The sequence below is a fragment of the Hyperoodon ampullatus genome, assembly GCF_949752795.1.
Source record: "Hyperoodon ampullatus genome assembly, chromosome: 2".
Classification (NCBI taxonomy): domain Eukaryota; kingdom Metazoa; phylum Chordata; class Mammalia; order Artiodactyla; family Ziphiidae; genus Hyperoodon; species Hyperoodon ampullatus.
The window spans coordinates 170,341,432-170,362,184 of NC_136915.1; the positions used below are offsets into that span (position 1 = coordinate 170,341,432).

A 20,753-nucleotide genomic window follows, 5' to 3' on the forward strand; every position below is an offset into this window, starting at 1 on the left:
GTATGAGGGTAGCATAGAGTAGCGGCACCTAAGCCAGCGCCTGGGGGGTGAGGGAAGCTTTCCTAGAGCCAGTAACATCTATGCAGTCTGAGCCAGACAAAAGAAGAATGAGAGATGTTCTATTCTAAGGAAGTAACGTCAATAAATGCCATGAGCCATAAATCATAGCTCCTTTAGAGATCTGTAAGTATTGATAATTAAGTACGGCTGCAGGGGATGTGGGAAAACTGAGGCTGGAGAGGGAAGCCAGGGTTAGATCACAAAAGGCTTTATATGTCATTCTAAGGTGATGGGAATTCATCATATCAGTGATGGGGAGTCACTGAAAGTTTATACATAACATGGTCAGATTATGTTTTAGAAAGATTGGCATCAGCGTGGAGAATAGATTTCACCATCTAGCTACTTCCCTGAACCTGGCCCGCTTTCTTGCCTGCACTGTCTTATCTTCCTTTGACTCTAAAGGGCCCATTTCGACACCCTTTTCCCTATCAGTGTCCTCAAACAAAACTAATGTTCAGAATCATTTTGAGACCTTACAAAAATACAAGTTATTTGATCCCATTTCACAGAATCAAACTCTCACGGAGACAGAGCCTGGGAATCTCTATTTTATAAAAATTGCCCAAAGGATCCTGGGGCAGTTGGACTATGGACAGAATTTGTGAACTAATGTAGATTGTCACTTATAATACAACAGAGATGTGTTGATAAACATCAGCAATGTGTATGGCTTACTGAATTAGATTGAAGATGGCTGGAGTAGGTCTCACTCCAAATGTCTTCTTTCTACAGCATTAGAAGACCAAAACAATCAGCCCCTTACTTGGAACCTCAAGATCTTTCCCTTGTTCTTTGAATAACATGTCCAGACCTTCACATGACCTATTAAGCAGCATGATTTGGCTCCGATGGCCTCACCTCTCAAGCTACTCTTCCCTTTACCTTGTACTAATTATCAACTTGTAAAGAGAGGGGATGTTGATACATTTACTCACCAGTTTCTACATTCTCAATTAAATTACAGATAGATATGGTTTGGGGAAACTTTGTGAAACAATAAAGATCTGGAAATTTTCTAAGGAGAATGGAAAATGATTTGATTTAGGATGAGAAAAAGGACTGCTGCTCAACCTCAAAGACTCCCCTGAGTTAAAGATCATACATCCATATTCATAGGACAATTCTGTTATTTCCTCCTTGAGGAGCCAAGGAGCAGAGAAAATGGACAATTTTGTCAATCAGCATGGGAGTACTGGCAAAGCGTAAAGTCAAGAAGTAAGAGAATAAGGGTGCTCAGGTAAAAGAAACAGAAAATTCCTGGGATGGGCCAAAAAGGAAGATTCAGTTAATTTGCTCCAAGACACGAAGGATGAAAACCTGAGTACCCTTGTTTTGTCATATTACTCAGTCTGTTTGGTAATGATCCCCCATTTTATTTAATTCTGGTCTCTGGCTTCTCCACCAATGGTTCTAACTCACATTCTGTTACGTTACCCTAGAGCACTGTGAACAACATTCTGCAGCTGGAAGGTGCCAGTGGCAGAGTAAGTGACATAATTTTCCAGGACATAAATGAAACTACCTAGGTAAGGTTATATCAAGGTAGTAAATGTTTTAGAATAATTGTTTTCCTCCTAAGTTAGAGATATGACTTACAAACATGATTTTTATGGTGATAGCATATCCATACAATAGACTTTCTTTACTTAAATTGATTGCATTTCATAGAAGACTCGATATATATCAAAACACAAATATGTCCTTCACATGAAGATATGAGAGTGTTTTAAATACAGTAGCTGTTATATTTAAACATTCTGCTAATAAAAATTAATTACATTTTTGTTTTTGAAAGATTTTAGATAATTTTTAATTAAACCAATGCCTTAAATTAATCCAGTTAGTTCAATTTTCAGGTTTATCATTTCGTTTCTCTTTCCAATGTACAGTCATATCAATCAAGGAAACAGGAGCAGCTGCAATGAAGCAAGTTGTGTTGGAAGCCAATGGCTAAAATTAGATTATCAATGACATTTACTTATATGTTCACAGCTGAAATTTCAAGGGTAAAACATTTTCTCCTGAAAGGAGACACTTTCCCATCACTGAAATGCAGACTTTTCTTATCAAATTATATCCATATTACATCACTGGGTGGTGAAACTGACCCAAAATAGAAAGTGAAACCATAGTCTTTTTTTCTCCTAAAGCTAAAGACAAAATTAAGTAATGGAATTGTTTTTATAAGATTATTTTGACTGGTGCCTTCTTAATTAGGGGGAGATTTTTATCTAGAGACGTAGTATTCCCAAGGAGGAAGGAAGTATAATGAATCTAGCATGAGGGCAGAGAAAGGTGGTCTAGGCTTTACCCCACCCACCCTAAACTACTCTATAATACAAATCTTCAGAGACCAAGGCAGTTTAGATTTTGTGAACGTTGCTCCCTTTTCTGTTTTTTGTGTACACTTGTACAGTTTAGCAGTTTTTCCAGATGCCACTTTCCATTTCTCTTTTGGAAAATCCACAGAGTGTGTGCATGTACTTACATAATTAGTGGAAACATGTACATATTACATCAGTCATTTCCAAACATGCTGTAGTCCCTTCCCTTCACTCCTACATGAATTACAAGGGGCACCTCAGAGGAGAACACCTCTTCCCAAAGCACTACTGTGCAGTGCAGCCGTTCACTCCCACTGCTGGTCAGGAGTGTCCATCGCTATGCAGTGCAAACATCCACACTGGGATGCACTGCTCTGGAAAGCCGTCCTGCTTCTCCTGGCCCAGCACCACCAGCCCACTCTTCCTAATGAGGCTCTGGAGGATGTCCATATCCCGAGTCACACAGATGGAAGACGTCAGACAGATGGAAGATGCAGCCCTCCCGAGCCACATTGTCCTTCAGTATGATGATTCCCTTTTCTTTCAGGCCATTTCGGCACCGGGAAAGAAATGTAAGGTCTTTAATGGTCAGGTACCCTACAGGTGAGGCCAAGTAAAAGGGGGAACAGGATGAAAGGGTGGGTGGGAAAGGAGGTGAGTAGGAAAGACGGACCAACCACAAGGCTACAAATCAGGAGCTCATTTGTTCACTCAGTCATGAATTATTTAATAGCCTGAATTGTTTTGCTGCAGGAGGCTTTGAGAATTTAGATAAGAGGACAGGTATCTTCTTTGAGGTGAATCAGTGTACGCTCTATAAAATAGATATTATCCTACCTAGTCTATCTACCTCCCAGGCACAAGATAAACTATTGCTCATCCCTTGGGTTCCCTCCATGTCCCCTGGACAGCCCAACTCTGTCATCATTCCTCTGTGGCTCACACACACACACACACACACACACACTCAGACCAAAATCCAATTCACCGCTGTCTCATTTCCTGGGAATTTAAATCTAAGAAAGTCTATTTTTTCCAGTAAATGGGGACTCTTTTTGTCCCCACTTTTTAAAGTTTTTCAAACATTTAGGTTTCTTCTATGATTTAGGTTGGTCCAAAGGCACTCCGTCCCTAAGGATGGGAATTGTCAAGCTTGTTCAGAGGATGTTATGGGAGAAATCTGGAGGACCAGAGCTTTGGGGGTGTTCCCATGATACCTAAGGCTAGCTAACTGTTCTAAGCACAACTATAGCCAGACCTCCCTTTGAGTCCTTGTTCCGCCTCCACAAATCCTCCAATCAGCCCCATGTGTTTTCTTCTTCTCTATCTGGAAAGGGGAGAGTGGCAGATGCAATGCCATGCAGGACTAACCAGAGACCCACTGAATCCAGATGACATCGTATCTCCCCAGTGGGGGTGTGAATTCCTTCAGACTATAGCAGTGGTAGCTTTCTACCTTGTCCCCTCTGACCTGCAGGTAGTTCTGTGCCTCGAGGAGGAACGATTCCATCATGTCCACCAGTTCCACAGTGTTGAAAACCAGCAACAGGACATGCTTGCTGACCCTTCCTATCCCAGAGCCGCAATCCAGGGCACAGTCTGTCCCAGCTCTCCCAGGCCCCTGCAGAAAGGTACCTTGTGGAATACTTCAGGAACAGACACTCACCCTGAGTTTGGACACTCAATTACCTCTTTAAATAAACTTTATTTGGGTCAATTTCATATAATTAAATGTACTATTTTAAGTATACCATTCAATGAGTTTGGACAAATGTATACAGGCATGTAAACACTACCACAATCAAGTTATAAAATACTCAATGACTTTTTTCAAAGAAAATCCAAACATGTCTAGTTTTTGCCTTCTTTATTTTATTCAAATATAGGTCTTTCAAAGAATTTCAAAATAGGATTTTAGAAAATAATGTCTTAAGTTTGAAAACTGGGTAATTTTCTCTAAGATAAATGGGCCTTTGAAAGCCCTATGAAAATAGAACTTTGTTAACTGTAAATTTGGGTCAAACCCACAGCTAAATGGACCTGCACCGTAGCTTATTGCCTTGTTAAGAAAAGAGAGAGCAAAGCAGTGAGAGTCTTTCAGAGTTTTGAAATTACTTTTCAAATTCATGCATTGAAAACATTTCAGTTCATACTGGGATGGATAACTGAAATTTTATTTTTTTCAGAACTGATTTTGGGGGCTCTGAATTATCTACTATTCTTGTGTGGAAGATAATTTTTAAGACTTGAGCTGAGGAAATGCAAACTGTTCCATTCTCAGGCCAGGATTTTACTTCAAACTCAGCCTCAATGGCACACAGCACATTCATGAGGATAAAAGGTGGTTGCAGCAAAGTCCCCTTGTCTCTTTGCATGCTAAAAATTGTCTTCTGCTTTTATACCAGAAGCTACATGATTTACTGGGCACAAAAGCCCTGAAATATTTTTAAAGAAAATCTCTGCATTAAATTAACTGAGGGTGAAAGATGAATAGGGGGTAGAGGTAGGAGAAAATAAGCCAATAAAAACTTTCTCAAACTTGCTTCTATAAAGTAATATACACATATACATATATATATATGTGTATATGACCAGTATATATCTATGATATGTATATGTGTATATATGTGTATGTGCATATATACATATATATGTATATATATGGATATGTGTGTGTGTGTGTGTGTGTGTGTGTGTGTGTGTGTGTGTGTGTGTGTGTGTATAAGATCCAGCTGGTCTAAATTATTTGGTCACAGTTGGGATGGCTGCTGAATAGGTTTTGTGCTAGAAATTACAGTAACAAGATACTTGAAGTTGTCAATCAAGATCTTAAGGAGAAAGTCTACTCTTGATTTCTCAGGACCTAAGGGTTTTTTTTTTAAAAAAAAAATTGGCTAAGGATCAAAAGGTGAAGTTTAAGCAGAAGGAAACATCAGAAATGCTGCTTTCCAGTCCACTCAAAAGGCCTTCCTTACAGCAAGAACAAAGAAGAACAAAAAGTGAAGTAATTGTAGTTTCTTTTCAGAGGAAATAATAATAATCACGATTGATTGACTGCTTGTGTGTAGCAAGCTCTTTGCATCCAGAATAACTATAGTAATCAAAAAGCCCCACAAGATAATGATTATTCTCCAATTTGGAGATGAGGACCCTTAGACATTTTTAATATCACCCAGCTAATGGCAGAACTAGAATTTGAACAGTGAACTGTGTGAATCCAAAGCCAGTTCTACCTTAGGGCTGTCACCTTGAGTGCCACAACTCTGATTCCCTTGGTAGTAGCTGTCTAACGTTATGTTGAAGAGAATTCTAAGGCTTCATTCAAACTTATCAGGAAGAGGTCTATGATTGATTAGTTATGTCTGCCTTGAGTATGGGAAGGGGAAGTGGTAGTATATGTGCCATTTGTTTGCCATTCCTACTTACAATATGCTACATCCCTCATTCAGATATTATAATTTAAACTAAGCTAATTCATTAAAAGGTCTAGGCTAAAGTTTTATGTTATGAAGGCCATAAAAGTAGCATCTTTTAAATAAATTTATAACATAAACAAGATGGAGGGAAATATAGGGAAATTATTTTAAGCTACTAAAAATGACTTTAGTTGAAATCTGTGTGCTCAACTAGAGATTCTCATTATAATTTTTTCTTATCATTATTTGGTCCTAAAGCCTCTACTGATCATGTTGCTCACACTATTATAGCAAGTGGTTTTAAAAATTGAACCATGGGACAATAAAACAGAGACAACAGAGATCTATGCCAGAGGATTTAAAGAAGGTTATAATAGCTCAACTCTTTTTTCTCAATGAACAAATAACTATGAAGCTGTTCTGGTTAAAGTGAGGCAGGGCCTCACTCACTCAGCCTTCCTATCATTCTTCCAATAAGCCCTTGAAGGATCTCAGCACAACCCTGGAGTTCTAAAACCATTCATGTCTAATCTCCCTACTTTTTCAGACAAAGAAACTGGGGCCCAAAGAGGTGAAATATTTGCAATAGAACTTCCTTGAAAATGCGCATCCTCTGATGTGTATTTTTCACCAACTTAGACCTGTGATATCTGACCGCAGTTATCCTTGAAACAAGTTATTTACAAATACAAAATATGCCTTTCACTCAAATCCTGAGCACCTTAGCCCTTCGCCACTACTGCCTAGTTCTCTTCATTGCATATCACTCCACTTGGTTGGCACTACCTCTCATATCCTGGCACCACGTTTATTCCTCTGTCTCTCATTCACATGCAGCACCTCTGAGAAGGGACATTTAAAGGCTGATCTTGGGAACAACATCTCTAGCCTCTTGGATATCATGGCTGCCCACTACTGCGATTGGATTGAAATTTGATGCTCTTCCATGAATGTGACCAGAACTACATACAATGTGTGATTTCAAAACAAGATGTTTTGTTATTTTCATTTATTATCTTATCTTCATATTTATGGATTCATATAAAATAGTGAAATATTCTTAGAAATTTCATTTTCATTTTGATTCTGCCTATGTATTTTGTTTTGAAGAATATTATTTTACCTTCTTTCCATTGGAGTTTAAAACTAAAATGAGGGCTTCCCTGGTGGCGCAGTGGTTGAGAGTCCACCTGCTGATGCAGGGGACATGGGTTTCGCCCCGGTCCGGGAAGATCCCACATGCCGCGGAGCGGCTGGGCCTGTGAGCCATGGCCACTGAGCCTGCGCGTCCGGAGCCTGTGCTCCGCAATGGGAGAGGCCACAGCAGTGAGAGGCCCGTGTCCGCAAAAAAAAAAAAAAAAAAAAAAAACTAAACTAAAATGAAAGTGCTAAATGCCACTTTAAAAAAACCATGAAATACAAGTTAGCCCCAAATTTTTTAGTCATCCAATCTCTGAGAAATGTCAAGAGATAAATATCATCAAATACCAATTACTTTTTATAAATTTCTACTTTCCCCAATAGAAAGCTAGAAGTAAGGAATGTTATCAGCTATGCTGTTGACATCATCTTGGTATCATTTGTTTATTTGCTAAAGTAAGCACATTTGCAGCAAGTTTAAACACCTTTTCCCACTGTCTCATGTCACTAAGTGTTGAAAGGAAAGAAAAACTTTAAATTAAACAATCTGTCTTTTCCCAGTTGACACAAGGATAAATCATGTCAGATACTCATATTCCCTAACTCCTTGTATCTTGACCTGGATACTAATTTAGCATATTATTAAGGTCAAAGTACCAAAATATCATTTCTTTAAAAAGACTGTGTTTGTACTTAGTTAGAGGTCACAGCTTCACAATGAGCCTAGTCTACTAAGAAGGACTCCTTATATTTGTTTGAAAAGAGCAGGCTGCTCTTTTCCAACATAAATATGCAAGCACAAGGCTGTTTCCTTTCCCGGGTCCATGGGAGTGTGTATGGGCTCTGTCTGACCAGCATCCCTGTGGTCAGCTTGGCATTCCACATGGAGTGACAAGACAGCTGGATTACTAACGAAGCTTCTGAAATGCATTGGGATCAAAGTCAGCCTCACCATGAGGCGAGCAGGAGGGATTGCTCTTGGCCAGACTGGAGGAGAGTTGAGGTCTGTGGTCCACACACACACACACACACACACACACACAAAGCAGGGATTTTTCTGCTTCATGAGACAAATGGAAAAAATATGTCGTGGATAAGAGCAGGGAGTTTGGTGTCAGACAGACCTTGCCAGGCGTTAAGTCCCAGCTCTGTCTCTTACCAACTGTGTAACCTTGAAAACTTACTTAACCTCTCCAAGCCTCAGTTTCCACAACTGTGAAAATAAGAAATGATAATAGTACTTACCTCACAGAATTGTTATGAAGAGTAAATAAGACAGTGCTTCTAAAGTGCTTATCAGAGTGACTGACTATCTCAGAAAAAGTGCTCAGTGAAATCAGTCAGCAACACTCATTTAAAAATATTCCAGGTTAACCTGACCTAGAAATAGCCCCAGCCAACATCTCTAGCTCCATAGTCCTTTATGGCCACAGCTGATGTCCACTTTGGCCCAATGGGTGCTCCATCCTGATCCTTTTTTCTATACTCAGGCAAAGGGTGCTCCAGGGAAGCTGGATGTGAAGTGAACCTCACCTCAACACTAGGGATATTATTAATGTTATGCTTCTAAATAGGTTGACAACATAACCCCCAAATATTCATAATATTCTTAATGTTTCCTTCATTAGAATAAAATGGACACCAAATTTCAAACGAATGACTTCATAGAGAATTGGAACAAAACCTATTTGCTGGGTAGGACTTTGTTCTCAGTAGAACCAACAACAGCTTTATTGTGCGGGTTAAGTCTATTCTAACAACTGAATGAAGCTCCTTAAAATATAATGAATGCATTTTATGAAAGCTTGTTATTAGTAGTAGTAGCAATACATTAGATTTATTGGGCAATAATTATGTGCACTAAAGTAAGCACTTGACTTATATTATCTTGTTTGAGCTTCACATTATCCTATGAGGTGAGTTCTGTGGTTATGCCCTAGTCACAGGTGAAAAATTGAGGTTTAAGAGCATTTAAGGAATAAGCCCAAGGTTGCTTATACAGTAAGAAGAACTGTAATGACTCTAGAGCCCAAGATTTTGGCCCCTACAGTATATGAGCCATCTTCATATGGCGTGGAAGTAAGGAAGTGGAGTTTCACCCAACACCAAGTCTACAAAGCGATCACATTCTTTCAAGGCAATGTCTCAACTATGTATAGAATAATATAAAGAGATTCTACTATACTTACCACTTTTAGACTGAACATAAGCTTGCATTTCCTTACAACATTGAATTTTTATTACAGGGACTCAAAAAATCACCCCCAAATCCAAAATGGCATGATCTCTCATCAATCATCTGGGTATCAACTGTTTATCTATGAGACTCTGAAAGAGAAGTCTTCTTAATCCACTAATTGTAATATTAACACTGCTAGTTCACCTTCCCCTGTAGCATAAGAAATTAGCTGGTGCTAGGAGGGTGAAATGCCAAGTGGGACAAACCAGTCATTTAACGTGACCTATCCTTTCTGAACATCTTAAAACAGGCTTTCACACTAAACTCTTGGCTGAGCCATAGGGCTTTAATATGACTTAAGCAACAACACAGAAGCATGTGAGCTCAATGTTTGCAAGGACTTTGCCTCCTCATCAAACTGCAGTTGGATAACTCACCCCAACAAATTTCCTAAGAAATTCCTGAGAGGCCTGGATATCTGGGTTGGACAGTTCAATGAAATTTCCCATCATACCTTCTTCTGTAGCTGGTACTTCTTGGTAGAAGAGTTTAGCTCTGGCATAGAACTGCATCTCACCATTGATGACTTGACTTGTTAAAGCACACAATTTCACTGCAAATGAAATATTATTAATATTTATCAGTATTTAAATAGCAGAACAAGTTTATTCTTATCATGCATTGAATTTCCTCTTAGAAGCCTGCAAATTTGTGCTGTGGAAGAAAGGGTATTAGTTTGATGTCAGAAGATCTGGGTTTGAGTTCTGGCTCAGTGACTTACTTGCTATGTAACCTTGGGTAAAGTTCTTAACTCCTATGATCTTCAGGTATCTCATGCATAAATCACAATCATGTGGCATTTTCATGATTTAATAACACTAGAGTTTAATTTTAAAAATAGCTTGTCACTGTATTAAAAAAAGCTGAACAGTGTTTGCTACAGTAGAATAAATAATATCACAAGCTTCAAAGTAACTTTTACCTTTGACCTCCAAATATTTTATGAGAATTTAATCACTAATCTTTACTTCTAATCACGAGGTAGATTACGCATAGCTATTTTTTCATCTCTTTTTTTTATGCAACTCATACCCAAATATCTCTTTGTACCAACATTACAGAAAATGTGCTTGAGCTCTATCTTCTGAAAATAAAATAATAAAAAGAAATATAATATTTATTGAGCAACTATTCTGTACCAGGTAGTGTACTAGGCATATTCACATATACTATGTCATTTCATTATTTCAGGTATTTTAAGACATTTGTTTTTAGAAAAACATGTGTTTTACTTCTGAGGGGTAAATGAGTATGCATTTAAGTGTGTTTTTTAAACCAAAAGGCACACTTGCAGATATAAAATATTTTCATTAGAGGATATTCAGAAGGAAATGATAGAAAGTGAGATAAAAGGGAGAAACTTATGGTTCAAGATTGTAGGCTGAAAACATGCATTTGTCCTCCCTGCTCCCCAGTATTCCCCAAGAATCGCTTTAATAAACTCAACCCTTAACAGTGTAGAAAATGAGAAGGGGCCACCAATGGATTCATGATTTCAACAAATTTCTGAAAGACAAAAACAGATAAAGTAGATGGAACAGAGCTAAAGAATTTACAGCTCGGGATAGTTGCAAAAGGAAGTAAGAGTTAATAAAAAAAAAAAAAAATCTGTCTACAGGCCAACTGGTGAGGTGACCAATGCACTCCCCACAAAAGTGACAAGCAGCACAGCTATAATCCTAGGGAGGGTAAATATGTCTCTTCTCTAAAAAAAAGGAAAAAAAATTAATTAAGTGCCTTAGGAGAAAAAGACCAGTTAGTGTTGGAATCCTAGAACACTACTAATTCTAGCATATAGAGGATTCCAAGTACCTCATTTGCTCATACTCAGAGTCTGGCAAGATCTACCAGCAAATGTAGAGCTTCTTGTCATCCTTTCTATTCAGTGGAGAAGTATATAACAGAGGAAACCTTCTCCATTACCTAAAATCATTGCCCCTGTCCTTCATTTCTAACTATGGATAAACAATGATTTCCAAACACATGGGGGTAAAATGGCAGTCTGAAAAACAAAGATACAGATAGACAATCAAAACTGACCCCAAAGGAAATAGAAATAATCCAGGAAATGAATGAGAATTTAAACCAAAACTAAAAAAAAATTACATCCTTGAAGAGGTATAAGAACAGGTGTATCCATAAATCGAAGATGTCAAGAAAATGATAATTTAAAGAATAATAAAGAATTCTTAGAAATTAAAATTTTGATTACCAAACACTTTGGAATATAACGTTGAGTAAATTATCAGGACATAAAGGAAAAGATAGATATGGAAAATAGAAGTAAAAAGATTAGAGCTATAAAGACTTAATTCATGTACTCCCCTGGTGGCGCAGTGGTTAAGAATCCACCTGCCAATGCAGGGGACACGGGTTCGAGCCCGGTCCGGGAAGATCCCACATGCCACGGAGCAACTAAGCCTGTGAGCCACAACTACTGAGCCCGCGCACTACAGCTACTGAAGCCTGCACGCCTACAGCCTGTGCTCCGCAATAAGAGAAGCCACCACAATGAGAAGCCTGCGCACCGCAACAAAGAGTAGCCCCCACTGACCACAACTAGAGAAAGCCCGCGCGCAGCAATGAAAACCCAGCAGAGCCAAAATAAATAAATAAATAAATAAAAGTTGTATGAGTTGAAAGTGCTAAGTACATTCCATCAGTGCTCAGAATTCAGTGAAAAGAATGAGCTATGATCAAAAAGAAAATTTGAAAAATATTTTTTAAAAAAAGACAATTCAGAAGACCCAACATCAAGCTAATTAGGAGTCTCAAAAACAGAAAATGGAGGGAAGAAAATTATTACAGAAATAATAGAAAACAATTTCCTAGAGCTGAAAGAGACTATAAGGTCCAAAAGTACTGAGCAGTATGGATTTAAAAATGCTAATAATTAAATAAAAGTCACATTTATACATATCCTTAGGAAATTTCAAATCACAAAGAGTAATGAGAAGATCATTAAGTTATTTAGAGGGAAAAAGTTTGTTGACCTTCAAGTAGGGTTGCCAGATTTAGCAAATAAAAATACAGGACACACAATTAGTTTTGAATTTTAGATAATCAATGGATAACCTATTAGTATAAATACACTTGAAATATCACACATTGCATGGGACATACTTATACTAAAAAATTGTTCATTGATTATCTTAAATTTAAATTTAGCCGGCTTTTTATATTTTATCTGGCAACCCTATGTTCAAAGAACTAGAATCAGGCTTAGAATCAGATCTCATCAGAAACCCTGGAAAACAGTGGAGCAGTGTCATCAATATTCTGAGGGAAAATTATTTTGAGGCTAAAATTTGTTACCATTCAAATGGTGAAAGAATATTTACCTCCCATGGATTCATCCTTCAGAAGTTTTTTGAAGCTATATTCCAGCCCAATGAGGGTTAAAATCAAGAGAAGATATACAATGAAAGACAATGAAATTAACCCAGGAATCCAATGAAAAGAAATCCCAAAATGACAGATGCTAACAGATCTAGAAAGAAATCAGCTTATATTACAACAGAAAACATAGGCTTTAAAAAAATATCTTCAGGAAGTAGAATGAACTGGATTCTGGGTAATAGATAGTAGGTAAGAAGTAAGGAGACATAGTGATATTCTTAGGAAGACATATTTTTAACCTCAATCAACAAAAATAAAAGACAGTTGAAAATTCTAAGTAAAATATACAACAGTATAAAAATGTTACAATTAGGATATGAAGCAAACCAAAATATGACATAATTTTATGTAGAAGGAGTATAAGAAAAGACAATCTATTTAACCTTAACTAGGAACATTTTTCTTCAGGTAAACAAAGATTGTGACATTGGACTAATGCACTACCTGGCTTTGAATTGAACAGTGGTTACATAATCCCAAATTTTGATTCTAAAAGTTAAAAATCCAATAAACACTACTACTATCCATTTTAGTATGTTTCATCTGTGGAGCTAAATCAGTATTTCCCAACTTGAAAACACTGGATGTGGCCAACATTTGGACCCTTGAATGATCATGAATTTGCTTAAAGGGGTATAGGAATCAGTTCCCATGTACTTTATTTTCTAGAGACTAACAATGTTATATACTATATCTCCCATATATATTAGCCAACAATAGATTGTCATTTTAAAAATACAAATCTTTTAAAACTATTAATAATATATAGATTTTTTGACATTTTATACTCAAGTTAGTTACTGATTGAGAAAATAAAACATTAAAAGGAGCACCCTTATGTTCAAAAACTTTGGAAACCACTGACCTACACCAGTCCCCCTTCCCTAGTACTTGGTAAAGTGTTGTGTAATCAGGTAGCTCAAGAAATGCTGATAATTTCAACAGGGACGACAAAAATTAATCTTCGCCATGCCAAAAACACGACTGTTCCAAATTCTTCTGTATGTCTCAGAAAAGCAGGCTAGGACATCACAGCTTACAAAGTCTTCCCGGAGTTGAATGCTTCTTGGGATCACAGGAAACCACAGCCCAGTACTCTCTCATTGATCCAACCAAAGCAGCAAAACAGCCACACTCATCATCACCTGGTTAAGGCAACAAGTTGGTGGAGTTTATTAAAACCCTTAATCTGGAAATGGGAATGGTCCATTATGCCAGCAACATTTAGACTACAAGTGAATGCCAAGCTCAGCAGGGGTCAGACTCAATAGGTAAGTTTTTATGGTAATGGGTTTGTCACCTAATTGACAGGAACATTTCACTAAAAAGATATATGAGGTGTAATGGCCAGCCCCAGGTTCTCCCTTCTTGATAGCTCCTGCAATGGTGCCAGTTGATTCAGATAAGGTTATCAGTCATCAGCCTGTGCCTTTTTATTATAGAAATACATCTAGTGGCTTATTCTTGCATGATTGCAATGTTTTTGTGAAACTTGGGGTAGTCTAAGACAGAGGCTAGACACTCTATTAGTTCTTGATATAATATGGTACTTATTTCTTGACCTACATTATGAGTTGAACTCCCAAGGACCTTCCAATGGCTTACTTGTTACAAAAATAAAAATAAAGTCCATGTGAATTTGCCCTGAAGAAGAATAAAGATCTCATGAACTCTCTAAGAAAAATTTTGTTGAGAGATAAGTGTCTATGTTTGCTGAGTACCTTTTTCCTTTTCTCTTTTTAATAGTTGGATATAACTATGTTAGACTTTATTCCAAACGTTAGACCTGTTTGTCAACTGAAAATTGACCTGGGAGTCTTCAGAGGATATGTAGGCTAGATTTAAATGGTAAGTTTGAAATGACCGGAGATAGAATATTGAATCAAGTTAGTCTATAAGAGAAAAGAAAGTCCAACTAGAAGATGCCCTTATGAAGTGTAAGATCTCCCATAAAAGAGGTTTGTAGGTGATGACTTCTCATTTTAGCCATTAAAGAAGTAATGGTAAAAATTTAAGGAAGGAAGAAAGAAGTGAGGGAGGGAGGGAGGAAGGGAGGATGGAAAGAAGGAAGGGAGGAAGGAAGGAAAATGTACCTGGGCACAATGGAATATTACTCAGCCATAAAAGGAAGAAAATCCTGCTATTTGTGACAACATGGATGGACCTTGTGGGCATTATACTAGGTGAAATAAATCAGAGAAAGATAAATAATGTATGATCTTACTTACATATGGAATCTAAAAAAAACCAAAGTCATACCTGTGTTTTCACCAACAGGAAAGGGTAGGAAGTGGGATTTTATCAATGTTCCTGGTAAAATCCAAGGGTCTGTGTGTGCCAGAATGCTAGAAAGTCATCATTAACAAGTCTCAGAATTACCCTGAGAGGTCCTCTAGGTTTTATTTCTTCCCTGCATGCTTTAGGTGTCTGGTGTTTCTTGCCTCTAAAATAATTCAGTGCCTACCCTGAAAGTTTTAGTGGGTTTTTTTCTTTTCAACTGAGAGCTATTTCAGTGTTCCCTAAATTCTTTTCAGCCTTCAACACAAATAACGTAAGCAGAGGTGGAAAAGGAGGGAAAATACACTTTCCCCTCTTTAGCAAGAATGTACTCAAGCTCCCACCACACATCACATCCCCTGCCCACTTGGCTGAGTGTCTTCCTAACTCTCTACTCCAACTTGAGTGTTCTACCTGACCCACTGTCAAATTTGGAAAGGTCAGAATTCAGGTGAAGATACTGGGGACAGATTTTTCATGGTGAGAGTTTGCATCAGAAGAGTCAGAAGCTGATTCAGCAGTCACCACGCCTCCTCTGCACCTCTGCAGCATCCTGCAGTGGTCTTCATCACGATTTCCACATTCCACAAAAATTATCTCTGTGGGTCTCTCTCCTACACTAAACTCTCAGGATAAAGCTCTATTTTATTTTCCTTGTAATCCTAGGACTTACAATTACACTTAACACATAGCAGGCCTCCTTTAAATGTTCACTAAATAAAGGAATATTGCCTTGCTTTTTGTTCTTTGAATAATACACAGGTTCAGCAAAGTAGTGAATAGCTATAAGGAAAAACCAGCATAATCACAAATAAGTCACACTTTTTGCAGTTTACGAAAAACGATAGGAGGATATATCTTCTCTCCTAATTAGGCATACCTAAATAATAAAAAATATTAACTATCACTGATCAAATATGTATATATGTGCTACATATGCTAAGCATTTATATCTAACTGAATATGTAAGATAAATGTGATTATCTGCAGAAGAAAACAGGGCATCAAGAGGTTAACTAAACTGCCAGTGAGTGACAAAACTGGGATTTAAACCTAGGTCTATTTAAATCCAAAACTCATACTTCATCTATCTAACACAGTGTATCTGAAAGTCTGCTAAATAAAGGGAAATTATCTGGTTCTTCATTTCTTTAAAGTGAAAAAATGATCTTACAGCATTTGCACTGCAAAGGTAACAATAAACATTTGGAAAATGTATCACTGTACAAAAAGTTGTACAGCAATGCCTACCACAGGGATGAAATCAATTTGAAAAATGCACAAGAGTTGTATGTTGAGTTTCATTTGGAAGTTCCAAGTGTATTATAGGAAATGTTTTTATTAATTCTAGTTTTTAATTGTGATGGCAAAGGCGTGGCCATTGTTCTCAATTTCCTCCTCAGAGCCTAATTCTCTAAAAAGGGGTAAGTGAAGGGGGGTTGGTTACTAACCATTAGTGGGTACCTCCTATGTTCCAGGCATTATGTTAGGCACTCTCACTCATGTCATCTCTTCACACTCTGATTCTCACAACGACACTACAAAACTGGGATTATAATCATCATTTTACAGGTAAGTAATGAGAAAATCAGAAAGATTTAGTAACTTACTCAGTATTACACAGAAATGAAGTGTCACGGCCAGGCCCTAACCCAAACCTATTTAAATGCAAAGCCTTAAGTCAGAAAGAGAAAAACAAATACCGTATGCTAACACATATACATGGAATCTAAAAATAAAAGCGGTTTTGAAGAACCTAGGTGCAGGACAGGAATAAAGATGCAGACATAGTGAATGAACTTCAAGACACAGGGAGGGGGAAGGGTAAGCTGAGACGAAGTGAGACAGTGGCATGGACCTATATACACTACCAAATACACTACCTAGAGGGGTGGGATAGGGAGGGTGGGAGGGAGATGCAAGAGGGAGGGGATATGGGGATATATGTATACGTATAGCTGATTCACTTTGTTATACAGCAGAAACTAACACACCACTGTAAAGCAATTATACTCCAATAAAGATGTGAAAAATAAACAAACAAACAAACAAGTAAATAAATGCAAAGCCTTTGTTCCTTTTGCTAAACCACGTGGAACTATTGTTCTAAATGTGAAGTTAAACTAAGCCTTTAACAATGTCCAGGAGTAATAGATTCTTGCTCAATATATAATTAATAAATATTCGCTGACTTCTATGTACTAGAAATATGCTGTGGATAGTGCTAGAAGAATTACTGAGGAGTAATTATATGAACATCTCCAGTTGGGCTATATATAGGCCCCTGCATGCACTGGTCTACAAACTGGAGATTTATATGAATTGTTTTCCTATTCTACTTCTGATTTGTTCACAAACAGCCACCTTTGGAAAATTCATTCACTCCAAGCCTCCAGCTGAATTTGGGCTGGTAAAACTAGATTATATGAACCTACTCACTGGCTGCCCATCTTGTTGATTATCTCAGTAGAAAGCCAGTGCTCCTCATAGACTATGTTTTGTATTCCTGTCAATTCAAAAACATGTGGTAAAACTTATACTGCGCCTCTCATTTGTCAAGTTGCCATTTACATTGGGAGGCAGCATGATTTTGTGGTTAAAAAAGACAGACCATGGAGCTAGACTGCCTGGATTCTAATCCTGCTCTACACTCGCTACCACATGCTCTTTGGCAAGTTACTTACTTCCTCTGTTCCTCAGATATAGGCTGGAGAAAATAACGGCACCACATAATAGAGATGTTGTGAGGATTAACTGAGATACTATATGTAAACCACTGAGAATAGTAATAAGCTTGTTCCCCTTTCTTTGTGAAGACCTGTTGTATTCAATGGCATAGCTAAGTTCTCCATTGGAGATTTTGAATATGCATGCTCTTGCTTCTCCATGAATCACTGAGGCTAGCCGGGGATATTTCAGCAAATGTCCCCATGACTGAATGTCACTGCGCAGTGTGCTGGTGTGAGCCTGGCTGCCTAACACAGGCAGTTGGAGGGAGGAAGGAAGGAAAGAAGGAATCAAAGAGTCTGGTTAGCCACTGTTCTTCCCATAACTACCCCAAACAACAAACTCTCTGTGCAGACTCTACAGTAGGGTTCCCCAACCTTTTTAAAGAAGGGCTTTATTTTCATTTCTATGAAGTCTTGAAATCACCAGGAGGAGGGGAAGCCAACTCTAAAACACTTCAGTGGGGCTGAGTTTTATTTCCAAACTGAAAAGACTAATATCCACGGCAGCCTGAAAACTCCCATATAGCAAATTAAGCTTATCCTCTTCGGTAATGCCTGTTCTAAGGAAGGCTACGTGGTGACTTTAAAAGAGATCTGACTCTAAGGAAGGAGATAAAAAGCTAATGCTTACTGAGCGTTGGCTAGTTTCACATATATAATTGCATTGAATCCTCCAACAGCCCCACAGTTTTGAGGAAAATGATGCTCAGAGACTTTAGTAACTTGCAGAGGTGATTTTCTCTACCACTAGCAGTGCCAGAATTTGGACTCAGGACATTGGTAACCTGCAATTAATTATTAGTAAGGGGCCCTTAATTTGTCTAATAAATATTTATTGGGGTCTTTCAATTCATCTTTAGCTACTTTCAGAGATGAGTTTCTTTTCTAATAATTATTTTTAAAATTTGGCAGTCATCTGCCCCTTAGTGAACCTCTCATAAGTTATTGTAATTAATATCTTTCTCCAGACTAATGCAACATGAGCCAACAAGCTACTGTTATTGAGGTGTGGCCCAAAGAGCGTCTCCAGAAAAGCAATGCTCTGATAATATGTGGAGTGGTCAGAACATCATCACCTTCCAAAAAGACTGCTCTAATTTTTCCATTTGAATACAAATGAGGTGTACACTATGTCCTAAAAGAATTACTCATGTGTAGTGCTATCTACCAGAAAGAGCCCTGGTCTTGGGTTCTTGCTTTGGTATCTAGATGAGACCTATCTAGATTAGATCTCACCATCTCTGAATTTTCTTTTCCTCACTTGAAAAAATAAGATAGGGGGCGAGAGTGAGAAGGTGGGTGGAAAAATAATAATACCCTATCTATCGCATAGCATGGCTGTGAGGATCAAACAGAGTCATGAATGAGAAATTTTTATAAGAAATATATATAAATATAAGATGAAAGTATTTGTATGTCTAGAGTTAAAGATTCCCTTCAGAAATGGACTTATAGAAAGAGACTTTGGTAAGCTGCTAACATAGTTTTGAATGCAATACAAAGAATTATGTAGCTCCTTTCACGTCTGGAAACCCTGGCCACATCAAGTGTACAATGGGGCTTTCAGCAAGCTTAACAAAGCAGACTGGGGTTGATACACACTGTTCCTGCTTTCATGGGGGGGAAATATAAATCAAAGGGAGATACTTTACTCCTTAATCGCAAGTTATTTCCTCTTCAGTGTTGTTAAGAGTGCCCTGAAGTAACCATTTTCACAGAGGCTGAGAAAAGTGGTGTAGACAAACCAGATAAGCTTTTTATTGCCCTATTGTCCAATTCCCTGAAAACTAGAGGAAATAACTAAAATGGAGACAGACTACAGCCCAGTTTTTTTCTTAATATTCAAAGACCAAACTAAAATCTGCTCCTTTTAAGCTCTTGGACTATTATCGTAACTTAGAAAGGTCAGAAAGGATTATGTGGAGTGTGTGCTCATGCATACAAACACACACACACACACTCACACACAGCCACACACACCAACAACCTTGATCTATTATTGTTTAGCCTTTTTAAAAAATTCTTTGTTGATATGCTTCTGTATTAATATTCTCATCTTTGAGTTACCTAATTTGCCCATTTCTAAATTTTTGCAAATATTAAAAATATCCTTCCAAACTCAAGAAATTAATTTCTATAATCCTGACACTCAGGCAACCAACACCCAGAGAAGCAAGTTACCCATGTCTGAGGTGCATGGAAGTCCCAAAATAGAGGCTTGCCCTGCCAGGCAATACTTGATCTTTGCACTTTCCATAAAAGAATGCCATTGAAACATTTAAGCCCACTGATATTGGTTGTTGTGTCCTTTTTATCTGAAAAGTGTCCTTGTTCTAATTCCTTTTGCAAAAGCCCCACAATCTCACACAGTTGCTCCAGTCATTTCTTGTCCCTTATCTAGTTGCTCTGACTCACTTACCCAGGGGAATATTTTCCAGCAGGTAGAGATAGCTGTGAAAGAAGTCATTGCAAATGGCTTTGTGAAGAATAAAGACATGCTGTGCCGACTGAGTTCATCATTGGTCTTCTGCCTGCGGGATCTGAAGGCAAAGTGGGCTCCCAGGTAGGCCATGGTGAAAGGGGATAATAGTTATCCCTACAGAAGAAGGAAGCTTGCCTGGCTGTTTCTTTGAATTAACTTTCTCTTCCTACACGAACTTGAAACTGTCATTTTAAACCAGCCCCTGTCCATCTGTATCAGGAGAGGTGTCACGGGGTTTGGGGGGAGGGGCGGCAGACACGGGGAGGTCAGACACTTGGCACATCTACCGTCTGATTGCTTGGCTGACACCACTCCAAGCCAACAGGTGCTAACTAAAGATGAAAACAGGCTGAGTGAGACCCTGCTTCATCCAGGAAAAAGCACGCCTCCCTCCTTTAGCTGCCACTTCAAACAGGCAGGAGCACAGCTGGCTAACACCCTGAATACTTGCTTTAATTTGATTCCTAAATTAGAATAGCCTAATTTCCATTTCAAAGAGTTGTGAATATTTTGCACGAGATCCAGTTCCCTGATTTCCATCACTCCTTCTGGAATGCCATATCCTCAAGTTACAAGGATCCTTCAAAGTCATCTTAGCTACCCACACTTCTTTCATCAGTACAGTTTTGCCCAAATCATTTCATAGAGATGGACGTGTGTTTCCCAGTTTTAAGGATCTTCAAG

General features: G+C 38.1%; 1 protein-coding gene across 1 annotated transcript; it reads right to left on the minus strand.

Moving 5' to 3' along the window:
• Positions 1 to 2,708: 2,708 nt before the first annotated feature.
• Positions 2,709 to 20,159, minus strand: NTMT2 (N-terminal Xaa-Pro-Lys N-methyltransferase 2; the record flags this gene model as incomplete). The annotated part of the gene is given in 6 exon segments (XM_079697695.1): positions 2,709 to 2,861; positions 2,863 to 2,984; positions 3,759 to 4,008; positions 9,560 to 9,735; positions 20,007 to 20,081; positions 20,084 to 20,159. Coding segments are annotated over 6 exon segments (852 nt in total).
• Between the last annotated feature and the right edge of the window lie 594 nt (positions 20,160 to 20,753).